The 16,643-nt window shown below is 38.8% G+C and overlaps 1 protein-coding gene across 2 annotated transcripts in view; it reads left to right on the plus strand.

The window, feature by feature from the left end:
- The window catches only part of LOC133219208 (guanine nucleotide-binding protein G(i) subunit alpha-1), a 35,834-nt gene that overhangs the window by 15,278 nt on the left and 3,913 nt on the right, over positions 1-16,643 (plus strand). For both annotated transcript variants that reach the window (XM_061366374.1, XM_061366373.1), the window contains 4 exons: positions 5,997-6,039; positions 6,119-6,260; positions 11,763-11,920; positions 13,635-13,763. In XM_061366374.1, the coding sequence (XP_061222358.1) occupies positions 5,997-6,039; positions 6,119-6,260; positions 11,763-11,920; positions 13,635-13,763 (472 nt within the window). The remainder of the gene's footprint in view (positions 1-5,996; positions 6,040-6,118; positions 6,261-11,762; positions 11,921-13,634; positions 13,764-16,643) is intronic.

The following is a 16,643-nucleotide window of genomic DNA, read 5'->3' on the forward strand; positions in this document are numbered from 1 at the left end:
ATGGGACAGTAAGGTGTAATTTTCTTACTAGAGCAAAAATTCTTGGGCAAACTGCAGGCATTTTAGCATGCAGTTCAAGAAAAAAAACAACCTGAGCATGCTGTTTCTATTTTCCATTAAATAAAATAGGGGAGTGCACCTTCCAGGAACTCACCGTTGATGTTATGTACTCTGTAATAAATTACTTAGGTTTTTTTTCTTACTCCTTATGTGTTTGTGGTTATATTACTGAAATGGCTTTTGTGAGAGTTCTAGGTATTTGTTACATGTGAATTCTAATGACATAGAGAAACACATCTGACTCCAGAAAAACAGCAGAAAGATTATTACAAATAATTAAATTTTGATACTGTGACTAGCCCTGACACTGACCTGCTTGGTTAGTCAAATATGGCAAATTTTGAGCAGAAAGAGTACTTCATGAGGTTATATAAATCAAATGCTGTAATATTTGTTAAAGATTTCTGTTGAATGCAAGGGTATATACTTTCTTCAAATTGACTGAATAAAAACATTAACCCAAAGTAAATTACAGTAATGTCATTAATAAAGCTAATCTTTGAACTTTTGCCACCTATTTTGCTTAAGTCCATAATTACATATTTACAGATAAGGTTTTAGTTGGGTTTACAGATGCTTCTGGTGTCATAATAACAAATTACTTTCGTACTGCTGTCTTTGTTTTCTATTTATAATAATATATTGATACTGAGCTCTGATGGCAGCGCAGAGTCTGAGAACTGTTGCTACTTTTTGAAGAAACTTGCAGGTTTATAAAAAGTTTCTTACTTGGACATTAGCTAAAGATGGCATTAAGCAATCTTAGATTGATGTTGACAGGCCTACTTTATTTCTTAGCTGGTTAACTGCAGGATGCTAGCTCCTGTTGGTGCTGACACTCATTCTGCTGTGTGTTGGAGTAAGGAAAGTCTAGTCATTATTAGCAGTGTCATCACATCACAGTAGCGGTATTGGGGAGGAGGTGGGACAACTATTGGCAGCTGGGTTTGAATTTGCTTGAGCCTGTCATGAAGATGCATGTTTGGTTTGAACACTATCCCAAAGACATTGCTTTACAATAGACAAAGTATAGAAATAATCTGCTGTACTGGTATGAAATAGTATTTTAAGTTGGAAGGAACCTTTAGAGGGCATCTAGCTCAACCCTTGGCTCAAAGCCAGGCTAACATCAGAATAGATAAGGTTGCTCAGAGCCTTGTGCAATTAAATCTTGAAGATCTCCAAGGTTGTGTTTCTGCTTCCTCTGTGTGCAGTTGGTTGTAGTGCTTAACCTCTTCCATGCAGATAGGTCCCCTCTTATATCTCTATGAAACTGTTTGTGCTGCAGCTTCTTGATTGTCTCGCTTCTTTTTGTTGTGTACCTCTGAGAGTTTGCTTCTGTCTTCAGCTGTCTTAAGTGGGTTTTATGGGGAGGACAGCAATTGGACACATACTCCACCTCACCAGCACACAGCCCCACCCCACACGCCAGTAGTCTCTCCAGGATTAAATAGCCCAGTCCTGTGTAGCTTTTCTGTGTATGCCTTGTGCACCAGTCCCTTAATCAACTAAGAGATCTTTCACTGGTTTTTGTATAGTTTATCAATTCCTCATTTACTGGATGCTTGAGGAGGGGGAAAAACAGTACACGGTACTTGGATACAGCATCATGAATGCTGACTGCTGGGGAATAGCAGCTTCTTTTTGACTTGTTGACTGCAGTTTTGCCACTGCAGCATTGCAGTTGGCCAGGGTTTATTCAGACTAAACAACCCAACCACTCACAGAGCTACTTGGTTACTCCCCTCTCCCTAAGGATAAGGAGAAAACAGAAGGAAGCAAAAAGACCTGTGAATCAAGATAAAGATGTTTTAATAGGAAAAGCAAAAGTTCACACAGACAAGCAAAGAGAAGAATTAATTCCTTCCATCTTGATGGGAGGCAGATGTTTGGCTACCTCCTGAAAAGCAGGGCCTCAGCGTGTATGGAATGCATCACAGAATCATTTAAGTTAGAAAAGACCTTTAAGATCATAAAGGCCAGTTGTTAGCCCAGGACTGCCAAGTCCACCACTAAACCATGGCTGGGAGCACGACATTTACATGTCTTTAAATACATCCAGGGATGGTAACTTAATTGCTTCCCTGAGAAGCATGTTCAAGTGCTTGCAGTGAAGAAATCTTTCTTAACATTCAATCTAAACCTTCCATGGCACAACTTGAGGCCATTTCCTCTTGGCCTATCACTTGTTACTTGGGAGAAGAGACTGACATCCACCTCACTACAGCCTCCCTTTCTCCAGACTAAACAACCACAGTTTCCTCAGCCACTCCCCGTAAGACTTGGGTGTTTTAGTGCTTTAGATTCTTCGTAATCACCCTTCCAAAAGTTATACCAAACATCACAACCAGAAATGTCCCCTTTTCCTCCTTTCCATGAACTTTTACTGTGAACCATGGCATAATATGGTACGGAATTCCACTTTGGTCAACTTGGGTCAATTGTCTCATCCTCTTGTCCACCTGCAGCCTTCTCATTAGGGGTGGGTACAGGGTGAAAAAGAGATAAAGCCTTGATGCTGTGCATGCACTTTTCAGCAGTAACAACAACACTATTATCTTGCCAACACTGGTTTAGCCATAGATCCAAAGTACTGAACCATACGGGTTGCTATGAAGAAAGTTAACTTTGTCCTAGTGCACCAGCCCTGTATGTGGTTGATCTTCATTGCCACAAGGGCTAACTACTCACTGTTCAGGTTGTTGATCCCCACTGCTGTTTTCTGCAATGTTGTTCCCTAGCTTAGCCCAAGTGTGTATTGTTGCATGGATTATTCTGTCAGAGAGCAGTGTAGGGGAGAGGGACCTGGGGGTCCTGGTGGACGACAGGGTGACCATGAGCCGACACTGTGCCCTTGTGGCCAAGAAGGCCAATGGCATCCTGGGGTGTATTAGAAGGGGGGTGGTTAGTAGGTCGAGAGAGGTCCTCCTTCCCCTCTACTCTGCCCTGGTGAGACCTCATCTGGAATATTGTGTCCAGTTCTGGGCCCCTCAGTTTAAAAAGGACAGGGACCTGCTGGAGAGAGTCCAGCGCAGGGCAACTAAGATGATTAAGGGAGTGGAGCATCTCCCTTATGAGGAAAGACTGAGGGAGCTGGGTCTCTATAGTTTGGAGAAGAGGAGATTAAGGGGTGACCTTATTAGTGTATATAAATATATAAAGGGGGAGTGTCACGAGGATGGAGCCAGGCTCTTCTCAGTGGCAAACAATGGAAGGACAAGGGGAAATGGGTACAAATTGGAGCACAAGAGGTTCCACTTAAACCTGAGAAGAAACTTCTTCTCAGTGAGGGTGACGGAACACTGGAACAGGCTGCCCAGGGAGGTTGTGGAATCTCCTTCTTTGGAGACATTCAAGACCCGCCTGGACACATTCCTGTGTAACCTTATGTAGGTGTTCCTGCTCCGGCAGGGGGATTGGACTAGATGATCTTTTGAGGTCCCTTCCAATCTCTAACATACTGTGATACTGTGATACTTGCAGGTCCTCACATTTGTTTCTGTTCACTGTCATAAGATTTCTGTCAGCTCAGGCCTCTAGGTTCTTGATGACCCTCTCGATAGCACCATCATTTTAATAGACGGACCACTGAGTTGTGGTCAATGGCTCAGTGTCCAGCTGGAGACAAGTAATGAGTGGTGTCCCTCAGGGATCGGTGTTGGGACCGATCTTGTTCAATATCTTTGTCAGTGACATGGACAGTGGGATTGAGTGCGCCCTCATCAAGTTTGCTGATGACACCAAGCTGTGTGGTTCGGTTGATACACTGGAGGGAAGGAATGCCATCCAGAGGGACCTTGACATGCTTGTGAGGTGGTCTGATGCCAACCTCATGAAGTTTAACCATGACAAGTGCAAGGTCCTACACCTGGGTCGGAGCAATCCCAGGCACAGCTACAGGTTGGGCAGAGAAGACATTCAGGGCAGCCCAGTGGGGAAGGACTTAGGGGTGTTGGTTGATGAGAAACTTAACAGGAGCTGGCTTTAGTGTGCGCTCGCAGCCCAGAAAGCCAACCATATCCTGGGCTGCATCAAAAGGAGTGTGACCTGCAGGTTGAAGGAGGTGATCCTGCCCCTCTGCTCTGCTCTCATGAGACCTCACTTCTGGTGTCCTCAACATAAAAAGGACATGAGAACTGTTGGAACAAGTCCAGAGGAGGGCCATGAGGATGATCAGGGGACTGGAGCACCTCCCATATGAAGATAGGCTGAGAAAGTTGGGGCTGTACAGCCTGGAGAAGGGAAGGCTGCATGGAGACCTCATAGCAGCCTTCCAGTATCTGTAGGGGCCTCTGAGAATGCGAGGGAGAGACTCTTCATTCGGGACTGCAGTGATAGGACAAGGGGTAATGGGTTAAAACTTAAACAGGGGAAGTTTAGATTAGATATAAGGAGAAAGTTCTTTACTGTGAGCATGGTGAGGCACTGGAATGGGTTGCCCAGGAAAGTTGTGAATGCTCCATCCCTGGTGGTGTTCAAGGCCACGTTGGACAGAGCCTTGGGTGGCACGGTTTAGTGTCAGATGTCCCTGCCCATGGCAGGGGGTTGGAACTTAAGGAACTTCAAACCCTAACTATTTTGTGTTAAACTCTTAATATCCCAGTGTAGTCTCCTGAAGGTTGCCTCATCTGAGTTGCTTCCAGGTAAGTTTTAAGCCGTTGAGCACAAGCCTTTAAGTCTGGCAGATTTTCAGACACCCTGAAGTTGATATTTATCAGATTTGGTGCTAGGATGCTGTGGGAGGTGGCATTGAAAGCCTTATTAAGAGTCAGAGTAAATCACATCCACTGGTGTCCTCCATCCCCCAAACCAGCTGTTTCCTCACAAAAAGTTACCAAGTTAGGTGCAATTTGCACTTCATAAAGCCATCCTGGCAATTCTCAATCACGTGCCTGGAAATTGCTTCCAAGAGTATTTGCTGTATACTTAGTCTGAGGATTGAGATGAGGCTGGCTCTTTCATAATGCTTCAGATTCCCCTTCTTGCCCCTTTTTTTAAGATGAATAAATACGGCTTTTATCAGTGACTTCCTGTGGTCACAGTGACCTCTGAAGAAGAGAGTTTTATTTGATTGTATTGCAATTGATGATATGTTTACATTGGAAACACCATAGACTATAAAGATTATACTCACTTCTGCAAAACCATGTTGAGAAAGAGGAAATGTAGGAGGGAGGGTACAGCACAAGCACACACAAACTGGGAGTGTGCTGTTTAAAGGGATTAGATCACACCTCTTAAGAGTTGCATGTTTTTTTTTTCAGAGAAAGCAGCAGACCTATGTGTAGGTACAGTAAATGAAGGTGGCTGAGGCAGCAAAAGGCAGTTTGTCATACGTGCTGGTAGACATGCTAATTGTTTTTGTAAGCTTCATATTTTAACATAGTTTGCCTTTTTTATCACTTTTCTAAAGCATTGAGGATGGTATTAGCACATTTGGCAAACCCCCTGCAGTCTGTTCCAACAAAAAGGAGCTGGTTTATTCTTGCAAGGACCAAAAAGATGGTTACAAGGACTAGAACAGTGGAGAGTCTGAAGCTGCTCATTTGCAATACTGAAGACCATTAATGCAATTTGAAGTACTTATAAACGAGGTTTTTTGGTGAGGTGTTTATTTAAAAGGTTCTTTGAGGAATTGAGCTTTAGACTCATTGAACAGTTGATACCTGTTTGCATTAGAAACACCTGGCAGACTGTAAAGAATATATTCACTTCTGTAAAAAGGCAAGCAAAAACTTTTTAGAACGGAATGATTTGTTCTTACAGTGTCTTAATTTTGACTCAAGACACGTTTTTATACTAAAAATTCATTTTTAGCAAATGTACTTTTAATTATTGAAGTTTTCTATATTGGTTATGTATTTGAAGTACAGAGACTAAATGTATTTCCAAAGATCACTAAAAGTCTAGTCAATTTTCACACATTTATTTTTCAGGAGCTGGTGAATCAGGAAAAAGCACAATTGTCAAACAAATGAAGTAAGTATGGTGAAATACTGTCCTAGAGAAATATTTTGTTTATTTGAATAGAGAATTTATGTTTTTTCTCCTTTCATAGGATCATCCATGAAGCTGGTTATTCAGAAGAAGAATGTAAACAGTACAAAGCTGTTGTCTACAGTAACACCATTCAGTCCATTATTGCTATCATTAGAGCAATGGGGAGGTTGAAGATAGACTTTGGTGATCCAGGCAGGGCTGTAAGTATTGAAGTACGCACACAGATACATAGCTGAAATACCCATTCATTTTCAATTTTTGTCTGTTAGTATTGTCCGAAAAAATCTCCAGATATCCAGTAATCTTCTTTATAAGATAAAAGTTTAATTGAAAACTAAATGTCATTGGTCTTTATACATGGCAAGGTGACCTACACAGCAGTCAACACTGGGCTGATTCACAACAGCTGTTTGTTTAGATACAATTCTCCGAATTCTACCTAAATTTGGAGAACCTTAGGGAGGTTTTGAAAAACATTAAGCTATGCACTTAGGTCTCTTTACTTGTATGGACTGGTGGCCTATTATGTTCTGTAAGTCATTTCAGTTAGACATCTTCATGTTGCTTAAAAACAGCTTAAATAGGTAGGTATCTACCTACTGTCTGTATTTCTCTATTAGGTGATAGGCACAGGATTGCCTGAAACATTTTCAGCCTCTGAGCTTAATCCTGTTTCATACTAATCTCCAGTGTGGAGGACTGTATTTTACATGGGTATAACTCTGCTGCTGATATCCCATTTTTTTATTTTTTTAATATCATATTAAGGATTAATGCTTTTCCACCAAGGAATAGACCTTTTCTAAGCTTTTCTGCTCTTTTTCCATCTTATTTAATCTAATGGTCCATGAACAAGCCTCTGATGGGTCTCTTTGCCATTCCAGCTATTAAAGCTGGTCTGTATAATTGGTTCTTTTAAGGCTTACTGTTTCTCCAGTCCTAACCCTATAATTTTACTTGTGGTGACCCTGATTATGTCTGTATCTGGTTGGGAGGTTAGATGCTCTGAATCTCTTTAAAATGCTGAGCTTAAGTGGTTTTGGATATCCTTTGGTTGCAGGAGTACACTCTGTGCTGGAGTGCGCAAATTGATCATCAAAGCTGTTAGTCTGCATAGCACTGAAACTTAGTTCAGGATGTGTATTTTCATTTTCTCTCCATAGAAATTAATGCTGGAATATGGAATGCTCACTTTCTGAAGTGGGAACTAGCCTAGCACTAGTAATACTAGTGTATATTTTCAGTGACCTTGTGAAATGCATTATGTATGGTTGTCAAAAGAAGACAAACATTCATAAGTTTATGTAAAGTGAGTCATAAAATTGTATATGAAGTCTAATTCTACGCGACACCTCTTCAGTTTTAAACACAAGTAACAGAAGCTTTGTTTTCATTGGCTATCCGTCTCTACATTACTCTCTCATTTGCTGATGTCGTTCCTTAAGACTAAAGTTTTCCAGGGCAACAACAGTATCTTATTGCATGTTAGTTCAGCATTTGCACAATGAAGTCCTCTCGGGAGTCTGGCAGTTAATGTTGGAAAGAGGCAGATGGTAGACTTGTGTTACTAAATACATAGAAAGAGAAAATGGAGGAGAAGTCAATTTAGGTGTTAGCAGATAAAATGACTAACAAGAAGATTTTGAAGGCTATTTTATTCATGATATCAATTTGAAGTCATCTTGAGTTTATCAACTTCAAAGAGCTATGTAAATGATGAGGCAAACTTGTCAGGGCTAATCTTAAAATAGCTGTCCATCCGTTTGCACTTAGGCAGGTCTTGGTAGTCCAAATTCTTTTTTCAGAGCAACACTGCTGTGGAGCGTCAATTGCAGTGTCAGAAATGGAAAAAGGAATTCAGAGCATGAGTTATACATCAGTCTCGCTTAAAAAAAAAAAGTATGCATACTCCTTGATTATTATAATGTAGCTTTTTAAATGTTTTGTTACAATTTTATCCTTTTTATTTTGAGGAAAAAGAAACAACACAGAAAAACAAACTCAGAATTGTCATTCCTGATGAAAACCATTACATTCAGACTTTTTTGTGTACATTTCTGAGGGTTTTATTCTAAATGGGCTGAGTTTCTTTGGAAAATCATACCCTGTTAATTCTGTCATAAGACTAAAGGTAAAGCAATGAGTTTAACATTTTCTTTTTTAAAGCTCTTGAATCAAGAGAGCACAGATTACACCAGCAGCTTCAGTAATGGTCCATCTCAAGACTGGTACATTTTCCTTTGTCCTACAGGATGTTTCAGTCCTGAAGTAGAAACTCTGTTTTGAGAGACAATTAGTGAATGTACTTTAAAGGAATAAAGACCATTTTCTGAATGTGAAATTTGCTGTAATGAGCTAGAGATGGTTAAATTAGTTTCTTTATATAATCTTGTTTATGAAATCTGGTATAAAAATGATGATATGCAGGGAGAAAGCTACCCCATTCCAGTATAATTAAAAGAAAGTATCTAGCATTCATTGATAATGAAAATAGGACTTGATCAGTGCATACGAACTTGTGTCTTGCAGTAATGTTCATACTTAGAAAGGGGTAATAGAGACCACTTTCACAGTGTCACAGTATGTTAGAGATTGGAAGGGACCTCAAAAGATCATCTAGTCCAATCCCCCTGCCGGAGCAGGAACACCTAGATAAGGTTACACAGGAACGTGTCCAGGTGGGCTTTGAATGTCTCCAAAGAAGGAGATTCCACAACCTCCCTGGGCAGCCTGTTCCAGTGTTCCATCACCCTCACTGAGAAGAAGTTTCTTCTCAAGTTTAAGTGGAACCTCTTGTGTTCCAATTTATACCCATTTCCCCTTGTCCTTTCATTGTTTGCCACTGAGAAGAGCCTGGCTCCATCCTCGTGACACTCCCCCTTTATATATTTATATACACTAATAAGGTCACCCCTCAATCTCCTCTTCTCCAAACTATAGAGACCCAGCTCCCTCAGTCTTTCCTCATAAGGGAGATGCTCCACTCCCTTAATCATCTTAGTTGCCCTGCGCTGGACTCTCTCCAGCAGGTCCCTGTCCTTCTTAAACTGAGGGGCCCAGAACTGGACACAATATTCCAGATGAGGTCTCACCAGGGCAGAGTAGAGGGGAAGGAGGACCTCTCTCGACCTACTAACCACCCCCCTTCTAATACACCTCAGGATGCCATTGGCCTTCTTGGCCACAAGGGCACAGTGTCGGCTCATGGTCATCCTGTCGTCCACCAGGACCCCCAGGTCCCTCTCCCCTACACTGCTCTCTAACAGGTCGTTCCCCAGTGTATACTGGAACCTGGGGTTGTTCCTGCCCAGATGCAGGACTCTACACTTTCCCTTGTTATATTTCATCAAGTTATTCCCCGCCCAACCCTCCAGCCTGTCCAGGTCTCGCTGGATGGCAGCACAGCCTTCTGGCGTGTCGGCCACCCCTCCCAGCTTAGTGTCATCAGCAAACTTGCTGATAGTACACTCAATTCCCTCATCTAAATCGTTGATGAATATATTAAATAATACTGGTCCCAGTACCACCCTTGAGGCACTCCACTAGATACAGGCCTCCAACTAGACTCCGCCCCATAGACTACAACTCTCTGGCTTCTCTCCTTCAGCCAGTTCACAGTCCACCTCACTACCCGATCATCCAGACCACACTTCCTCAATTTAGCCACAAGGATGCTGTGGGAGACCGTGTCAAACGCTTTTGTATGTTAATGTTTGGGCTGAAATAGGTTTTCTTGTTCTGCCACCACCCTTCAGCTCCCTCACCTCGTCCCATTTTAGAACTGTTTGAAACAGAGCAAATTCGGAGTGTTTGAAAAGTCAGAACATGCTAGATATAAAATGACGTAATCATTCATGACAAAATTGACTGTTAGTTTCTAAGCTGTTTCCATCATGTATCTTAATATGTTGGCTCTTCTTAATGATCTGCTGCCTTCTGTGAATTTTAGGTCCTTGGTATTTGCATCCACAAACAATACTCAGGAGCAGAATTGTCATTCAGGTTTCTTTTGTGCAGGCATATTGCTCACATGACCTTCTGTGAGATCTGACTATCCAGCCCTTTGATCTTTACTGCTTTAGGCTTTTTTTATATAGTTATTAGTGCAAGCCATTGAATTTTCAGTTGTCCACAATTTTTCCTGTGCATGTACAGTAATTAGTATTCTGTTAATTTATTCGATAAATGCTTGGTTTTAGATTTGTAACCACTATAGCTTTCAAAAGACTCAACTATATCATAGAATGCTATATATCAGATATCTGATATATGTATATGTATATCATACTTATAACTACATATGTATACGTATATATAAAAATCTCTTCAAGTTTGCCTCGAGTTGACTGACTGCATGTAAGCTTTTTGTTTTCAGGCTGTGAATAGCAGTGTTACTGAATCCATCTGTAAGCAATTTCCCTGTCCTGGTCTTTGATTATTTAAGTTTACAGCAGATGGTATCTTTAGAACAATCACTACTGCCTGTGCTTAGCCTGAAATACTTGGTTTGGTTTGGTTTTCCCACCAGCTTATTGTTTGAACAGCAAAGGTGACAGAACTGGATTTTTCTACAAATTTGCCTCTGTATTTTTAACTTACCATTTATGAGAGTAACCTTACATGTTGCTTTTTAAAATCCTTCTCTTTACTGAAATACTTTCAGTTCCTGGCTGATGTGCCCAAGTCTCTCTTTTCTCTTTCCCGCTTTCCAGTGTCGTGTGTTCTCATAACCATTGGACAGACAGTACATGCTGTAGGAGTAGTTACAAGCCACAAATACGCTGATTTTTCTGGCTGACATACCTTGGCATTAGATCATGTACAACTAATAACCAAGGTTAGGTAGCTACCCGCTATAGAGTACTAAGGTGTATGGGTCACTTTCCTCTGCCACGTGCTATCTTCTTTTTTCCATTGCCTTACAGGGCTAACATTTTAAAGTTTCTTTCCTCACTCAGAATTGGATGAAGGCAGCCAACTGGTCAAATTCTGTTAAAGGAAACTGGTGAATTGACATCCTGTACTCCATTAGCCTCACTCTCAAAGGCAGCCCTTATATGTAGTCTTCAAATCCAGCATTTGCTCTTTCAAAAATCTTAACATTTCCTTGATACTGCATTACTGAGAAAACTGCATCTTTGTAGAACAATTATGGTAATGGATATTTGTAACTGATTTATCTAGAAAGGTTTTAAAAAATAATTTTCTATTTCCTGATGTAAGATTTGGTAAAAAGTGGTCATTTGTTACTTTTAAACAAAGTTGATTTTTGAAACTTAAGTGATTAATGTGTTGTCTTCAGTCAGTTAATATACATCTGCATTACTGAAGGTTCTAGTGTGCACTGTAACCATTCTGTTCAGTTTGTGATAATTTGGTAAGTAAATAAGTTTACTTTAGACTTGAGCACAAAATGTTACTACTTCTGTTTATAAAAGCTTAATTCCAGTTATAAACAGATCAGAAGCTTTATCAGCTAATGAGAAATTAAATTTATTAGTCTTTCTGTTGAAAAATGTGGGAATTAATACCCTATGCAGAGCACTAAACCCAGTTGTTTTCCTTCAAATTTTTTTGTTTGGTTGCATTCACATTTACCAGGTTAAGAGAATAATTAATGTGCTGGATGTATTTTTTAGGTGGTAATATTTCTGTTGTATTTCTCAGTGTTTGTGTCTTCACTTTCTGTTTACATCCTAAAGGATGATGCTCGTCAACTCTTTGTGTTAGCTGGAGCAGCAGAAGAAGGATTTATGACTTCAGAGCTTGCTGGAGTCATCAAGAGACTGTGGAAAGATAGTGGAGTTCAAGCTTGCTTCAACAGATCTAGAGAATACCAGCTTAACGACTCTGCTGCTTAGTAAGTAGTATGTGACAGACAAGATTCTCCTCATCTTGTAAGTAGTAGCTAAAGCAAGTGTTATCTTTTGAGGAATTCTGCTCCCATATAAGTAGAAAGCTTAGAAGTATCTGCAGAAGGATACTGTCTGCTTAGGTCAAAATGCTCCAAGTAAGCTTCAGGCTTGGAAAGGAAGAGATGCGGTATCATTATCAATGAGTCATGACCTGATCAGTTGTTTCATCTTCTTGAGGAAGATGGAAATAACTTTCAGAGCATTTTTATTACTAAAACATGACTCAAATACTTGTTTGGTATCTGAACATGTCCAGGAAACTTGATTGCATGATGTGATTCTGTATTATTGAGTATACTACTGTCATGTTCATAGTAGTTTCTTCTGTGGTTCAACGTTGCTGCTTTTTCTTTGTTAATTAACAGTCTGTTAGAAGTATGTTGAGCAGAAGCAACAGTCAGGATGTCTTCTATGCTAGGGTACTTCACTGAAAAAGTAAAGTATTAAGGAATCAGGGATGTGAGAAATAAGATGTGATGGCGGCAAGTAATGGTTAAGTCAGTGAAGGAAAAGAGTCCAGAGGGAGTGATAACAGGGTAAATAACAATGTAGGAGTGATACTGGTCTCATAGGGCAATTTTTTTTAAAGCCTTATCATTCTAAATTAATTTGTAGTGTTTGAAATTGATTTTCACTTTCCTTAAAATAAGGTTCTTTAGAATAATGTAAACAACCAACATGCAGGTGTGGTAACTGAGAAGACTGTAACATAATAAACACGCTGAATGAATAGTAATATTATCAAATTGTATTGAAATAATACTGATACTTTCAGCATCATTGTTACTTGTTTGCTGAAGTGCTTCTAAGGGTACAGAGGGTAGATGGCAACAAGCTGAGCTCAAGATGACAGATCTCTTAAGAGATACCATTTGCACAAACTTTCTTCAATATGGATCACTTTTGTCTTAATAACCTCCTTGGTTCTGTTCTGTTGTTTTAGATAACTCTGCCTCCAATTTCATAAGACTGTTCTTTCAGCCATATAGTTGTATTCTTAAAATTGCAAACTTCTGGTTACAGTCTGAGAACATCATAATGCCTTCCCTGTTTGCTATGGAAAAAGCACAATAAGATTTGTATGGCTTTTAGAGATGTTCTGCTTTGCAGGAGTTTTGGTAATGAAAGTATGCTATTGTAAAAAAGTGTGCAATTATAAATTCTTCATAGAAAGTTGAAGTATTAAGCATTTTCTTAAACACATTAATTCTGGCTAAAATACAGAGTTAATATTTTCATACCTATTATCAAATCCAGGGTAATTTTGCGCTTTGATTACTCAAAATAACTAGTAGTTCAGTATATTGCAAAAAATGAAGGTGTTCTTCCAGTGAGTGCAGATAACATTGGTGCAAGTGGAACCCTGTTAGGATTTCAAAAGTAACCATTTTAGGATTTCAAAAGAATAATTCTTTGTAGTGGAGTCAGTTAGATATGTTTTCTTTCTTCTGGAATGAAATATCTTTTTTGTCTGTAAAGCTAATTTCAAAAAACCTTGGAAAATTCAGGGCAAGTATGTGTCTTGTTTTTTGCCTTATCTCAGAGAAAGCTATTCTATAAAGTAAGTCAAGCACAGTATAATGAATGGACCTAGAACTTCTTTGTAATTATGTTGCTATTTTATGAATGGCTGAAAGCAGTATTTATTTTTACCTTCAGTTACTTGAATGACTTGGACAGGATAGCACAAACCAGCTACATTCCAACCCAACAGGATGTTCTCAGGACTAGAGTGAAAACTACAGGAATAGTGGAAACTCACTTTACATTCAAAGATCTTCATTTTAAGTATGTAAATCATGCTGCATGTTCATCTGTCTGTTACGGTTTTCTGTAAAGTACAGTGACATTAGACAAATGTATTAAATTACAACTTTGACACCCCACATCCTTTCTTTTTTTCCCCTATGAAAAAAATTCTACGTGGTTGGCTGAATTTTCTGAAGGGACATGCGGAGTTATTGAAACTCTTTTAATAACTCAGAAATAAATATGCAGATATTAAATAATGAATGCTTTGAGTGTATTGGAAGCTTTTTGTAAAATAAAGATATTTTATATGTAAATTAAAATCTCAAAATGCTCAATTTTATGCCATGTTAAATAGTTGTTGATTTGTCAGATTCGTCCCTTTAAATTCAGTTTGGAGAGTTGGAGGCTTATGAATATTTGCTGGTGTTGTATGAAAGAGTAAACACGTTTTCCTGGAGAACTTAATTAAAGTGTGTTGTACTTCAGTACCTTATTTAGTAATTTAATATGGCTTACATCTCCTGTTTTGTGGGATTGACAAAATAATGTTAAAAATATGAACATTTTATGCCCAAAGACATTCATGATAAAAGCACAGGATGTAGTTGAAATGCATTAATACCCTACCTCTTCCTGATCTGGAAGAATGGGAAGAAAACTCACATTGCATCTGCATTTAAATTGTGCAGAGACTGTTGTCATGTCTATTCAATATATTTGTTTGGTATCTTAATGGAAGGTATTTTTTTATGTAAATGCATAGCGAGCACTGTAACGTGGATGCTTCAAGGCCATCAGGACTGTAGAAATACATTTTGCTTCCTTGTTTTAGGGTTTAAGTATACAAAATTCATATTAATCCTTAAAATAATAGCTGTTAAATGGGAATGAACCTCTTGCAAACATAAGAGTAGTCCTTAGCCAAGCCTCAAGGGAGGTCTTCAGTATTCTGAGGAGCTATCAATTTTCTCACTAACTTACTAATGTTACTTGTTCAGACCCTATTGTAGATGGGTTTAAGTTCTTTTACACTCAGTGATTGTCTGCAGGTGGCTACTTCCAGTCTGTACTGATTTTTTGGGGCTCTTAAAAAGATCGTATCATTACAGTCCTGTAAAGTCTATTACAAAGACCACATGGTTACACTTCTATAAAATGTGCAAACTAAAGACAGGTCTTTGGAAGTATTTGGCTGTTACGTAAAACACCTGAACAGCAGGTGTTTAAATTTTAGGTGCTTTAGGAGATAGTGATAACGTAGAGTTATTGGAAGGGCTTGAAGTATACTCTTGCATAACACTGAAAAGAACTTTTGAGATGAACTAAAGGCATAAAAGGCTTGATTATACCAAGATGAGGGTACATAGGCGACTAGCTGTGCAATATTGTGTACTTGAGTTGTTTTCCTTTCCTGTTTTGCTGTGTGCGTTTAGATTCTTTGACATTGAGCCTCATTTCTACCTTCTCTATGAAGCACTTAGCCTAGCTTTGATTATTGATTCAATCTCAAATGCAAATTGCAAGTCATCTTCATTATGTTTCATATAGACTATTTCAGAAGTCGAGTGATTATTTACTGCTTTTGCCTTCAAAGAACACCCTATTTTGTAGAAATGTTCTTCTGATAACCTAATGAATTCAGGTCTTAATACAGAATTATAAAACATTAGCATTAGAATTGCTGGAAGTAACAACTAAAATTTAAGGTATTAATTATTAAGATACAGAAGTACAAAATACCTTCCTATGGATACAGCCATCGCTAACTATTTGAGAACTAATTAGGAGTAGGTGGCTGACTTGCATGTATATAGGCTGATATCCAGACAGAGATTTCCCCTCAAAGATGTCTCTGAAGGTAAGGAACACTTCTGAAGAATCCTTTTTTAATTTCTGAATTCTAACAGAAGTAATCTTCAAAGTGTTTTTAAGGTGACATTATTCCATTGTAGAACATTAATTGGACAATGAATATTGTCACTTGCACAATAGCATACACAAGTAGAAGACCTCGTTTGAGGTGATGATGTTTCTGATAATTTTTTATAGGAAGGCAAAGGGTCTTTTTATTTTTACTGTGGTTTTTTTTAAGTAAAAGTGTTGCACCTCAGAACACTTGAAGATTTCTAAAAAAACCAACTGTAATTGAGCCTCTTCAAGTGCAATTTACCTAGTCATGTTGTACACTAACTTAACATCAGGAGGTTTTTTTTTGTCTGCCTGCCCCCACACAGTCTTACAGTCCAGGGTAAACAGGAAAGGGGGTTAAGAAAAATACAGGTCAGATTTAACAAGTGTGTGATCTGTGATGCTTTCCAGGTATATATCATATTTTTGTAAACACCCTGATACAAAAAAAATATATGTCAAAGTCTTTTGCAAGGATGAGAATTGGCACAAACAACTTCTGTGACCTTAAAAAAAGAATTGAAAGCAACCATAAGAAATACCTGGTGTGCTTTTGGCCTGTATCCCATTTTGTATGGGTACTGGAACGATGTTCGTTGCTTAAATAGGCTGAAAAGCAGAACTCAGCAGTTGTGGCAACACTTGCTTTTAAAAATACGTGGTGCTAATGAAAGGACCATAAGGCTTTCAGTTTGCTCAATTACAGATAAACCATTCAAAAAGGTTTTCTTTCTGCTAAGCTAAGAATTTAAAAGAAACAAGTTTCACTTACAGAGCTCAGTTTCCCCACCCCCTTAACTGCATTTCAAAAAAAAAAGCATTAATTAGAGGGAAAATAATTATTCTTATGTGATGCTTTTGTCTTTTAAGAGAACTTTGAAAATATTAGCATCTCTTAAAAAATCCTACTTAAAATGGACAATTGAAAAAATGAAGATTAGATTTCATATATTTACATTCAGAATACTAGAATAACAGTGTTACTTGTATCTAGCTTCCTTAGTATTG

The sequence above is a fragment of the Neopsephotus bourkii genome, unplaced genomic scaffold, assembly GCF_033783945.1.
Source record: "Neopsephotus bourkii isolate Nb327-2 ecotype Australia unplaced genomic scaffold, CSIRO-AGI_Nbou_v1 NB_1328, whole genome shotgun sequence".
In the NCBI taxonomy this organism is placed as follows: Eukaryota; Metazoa; Chordata; class Aves; order Psittaciformes; family Psittacidae; genus Neopsephotus; species Neopsephotus bourkii.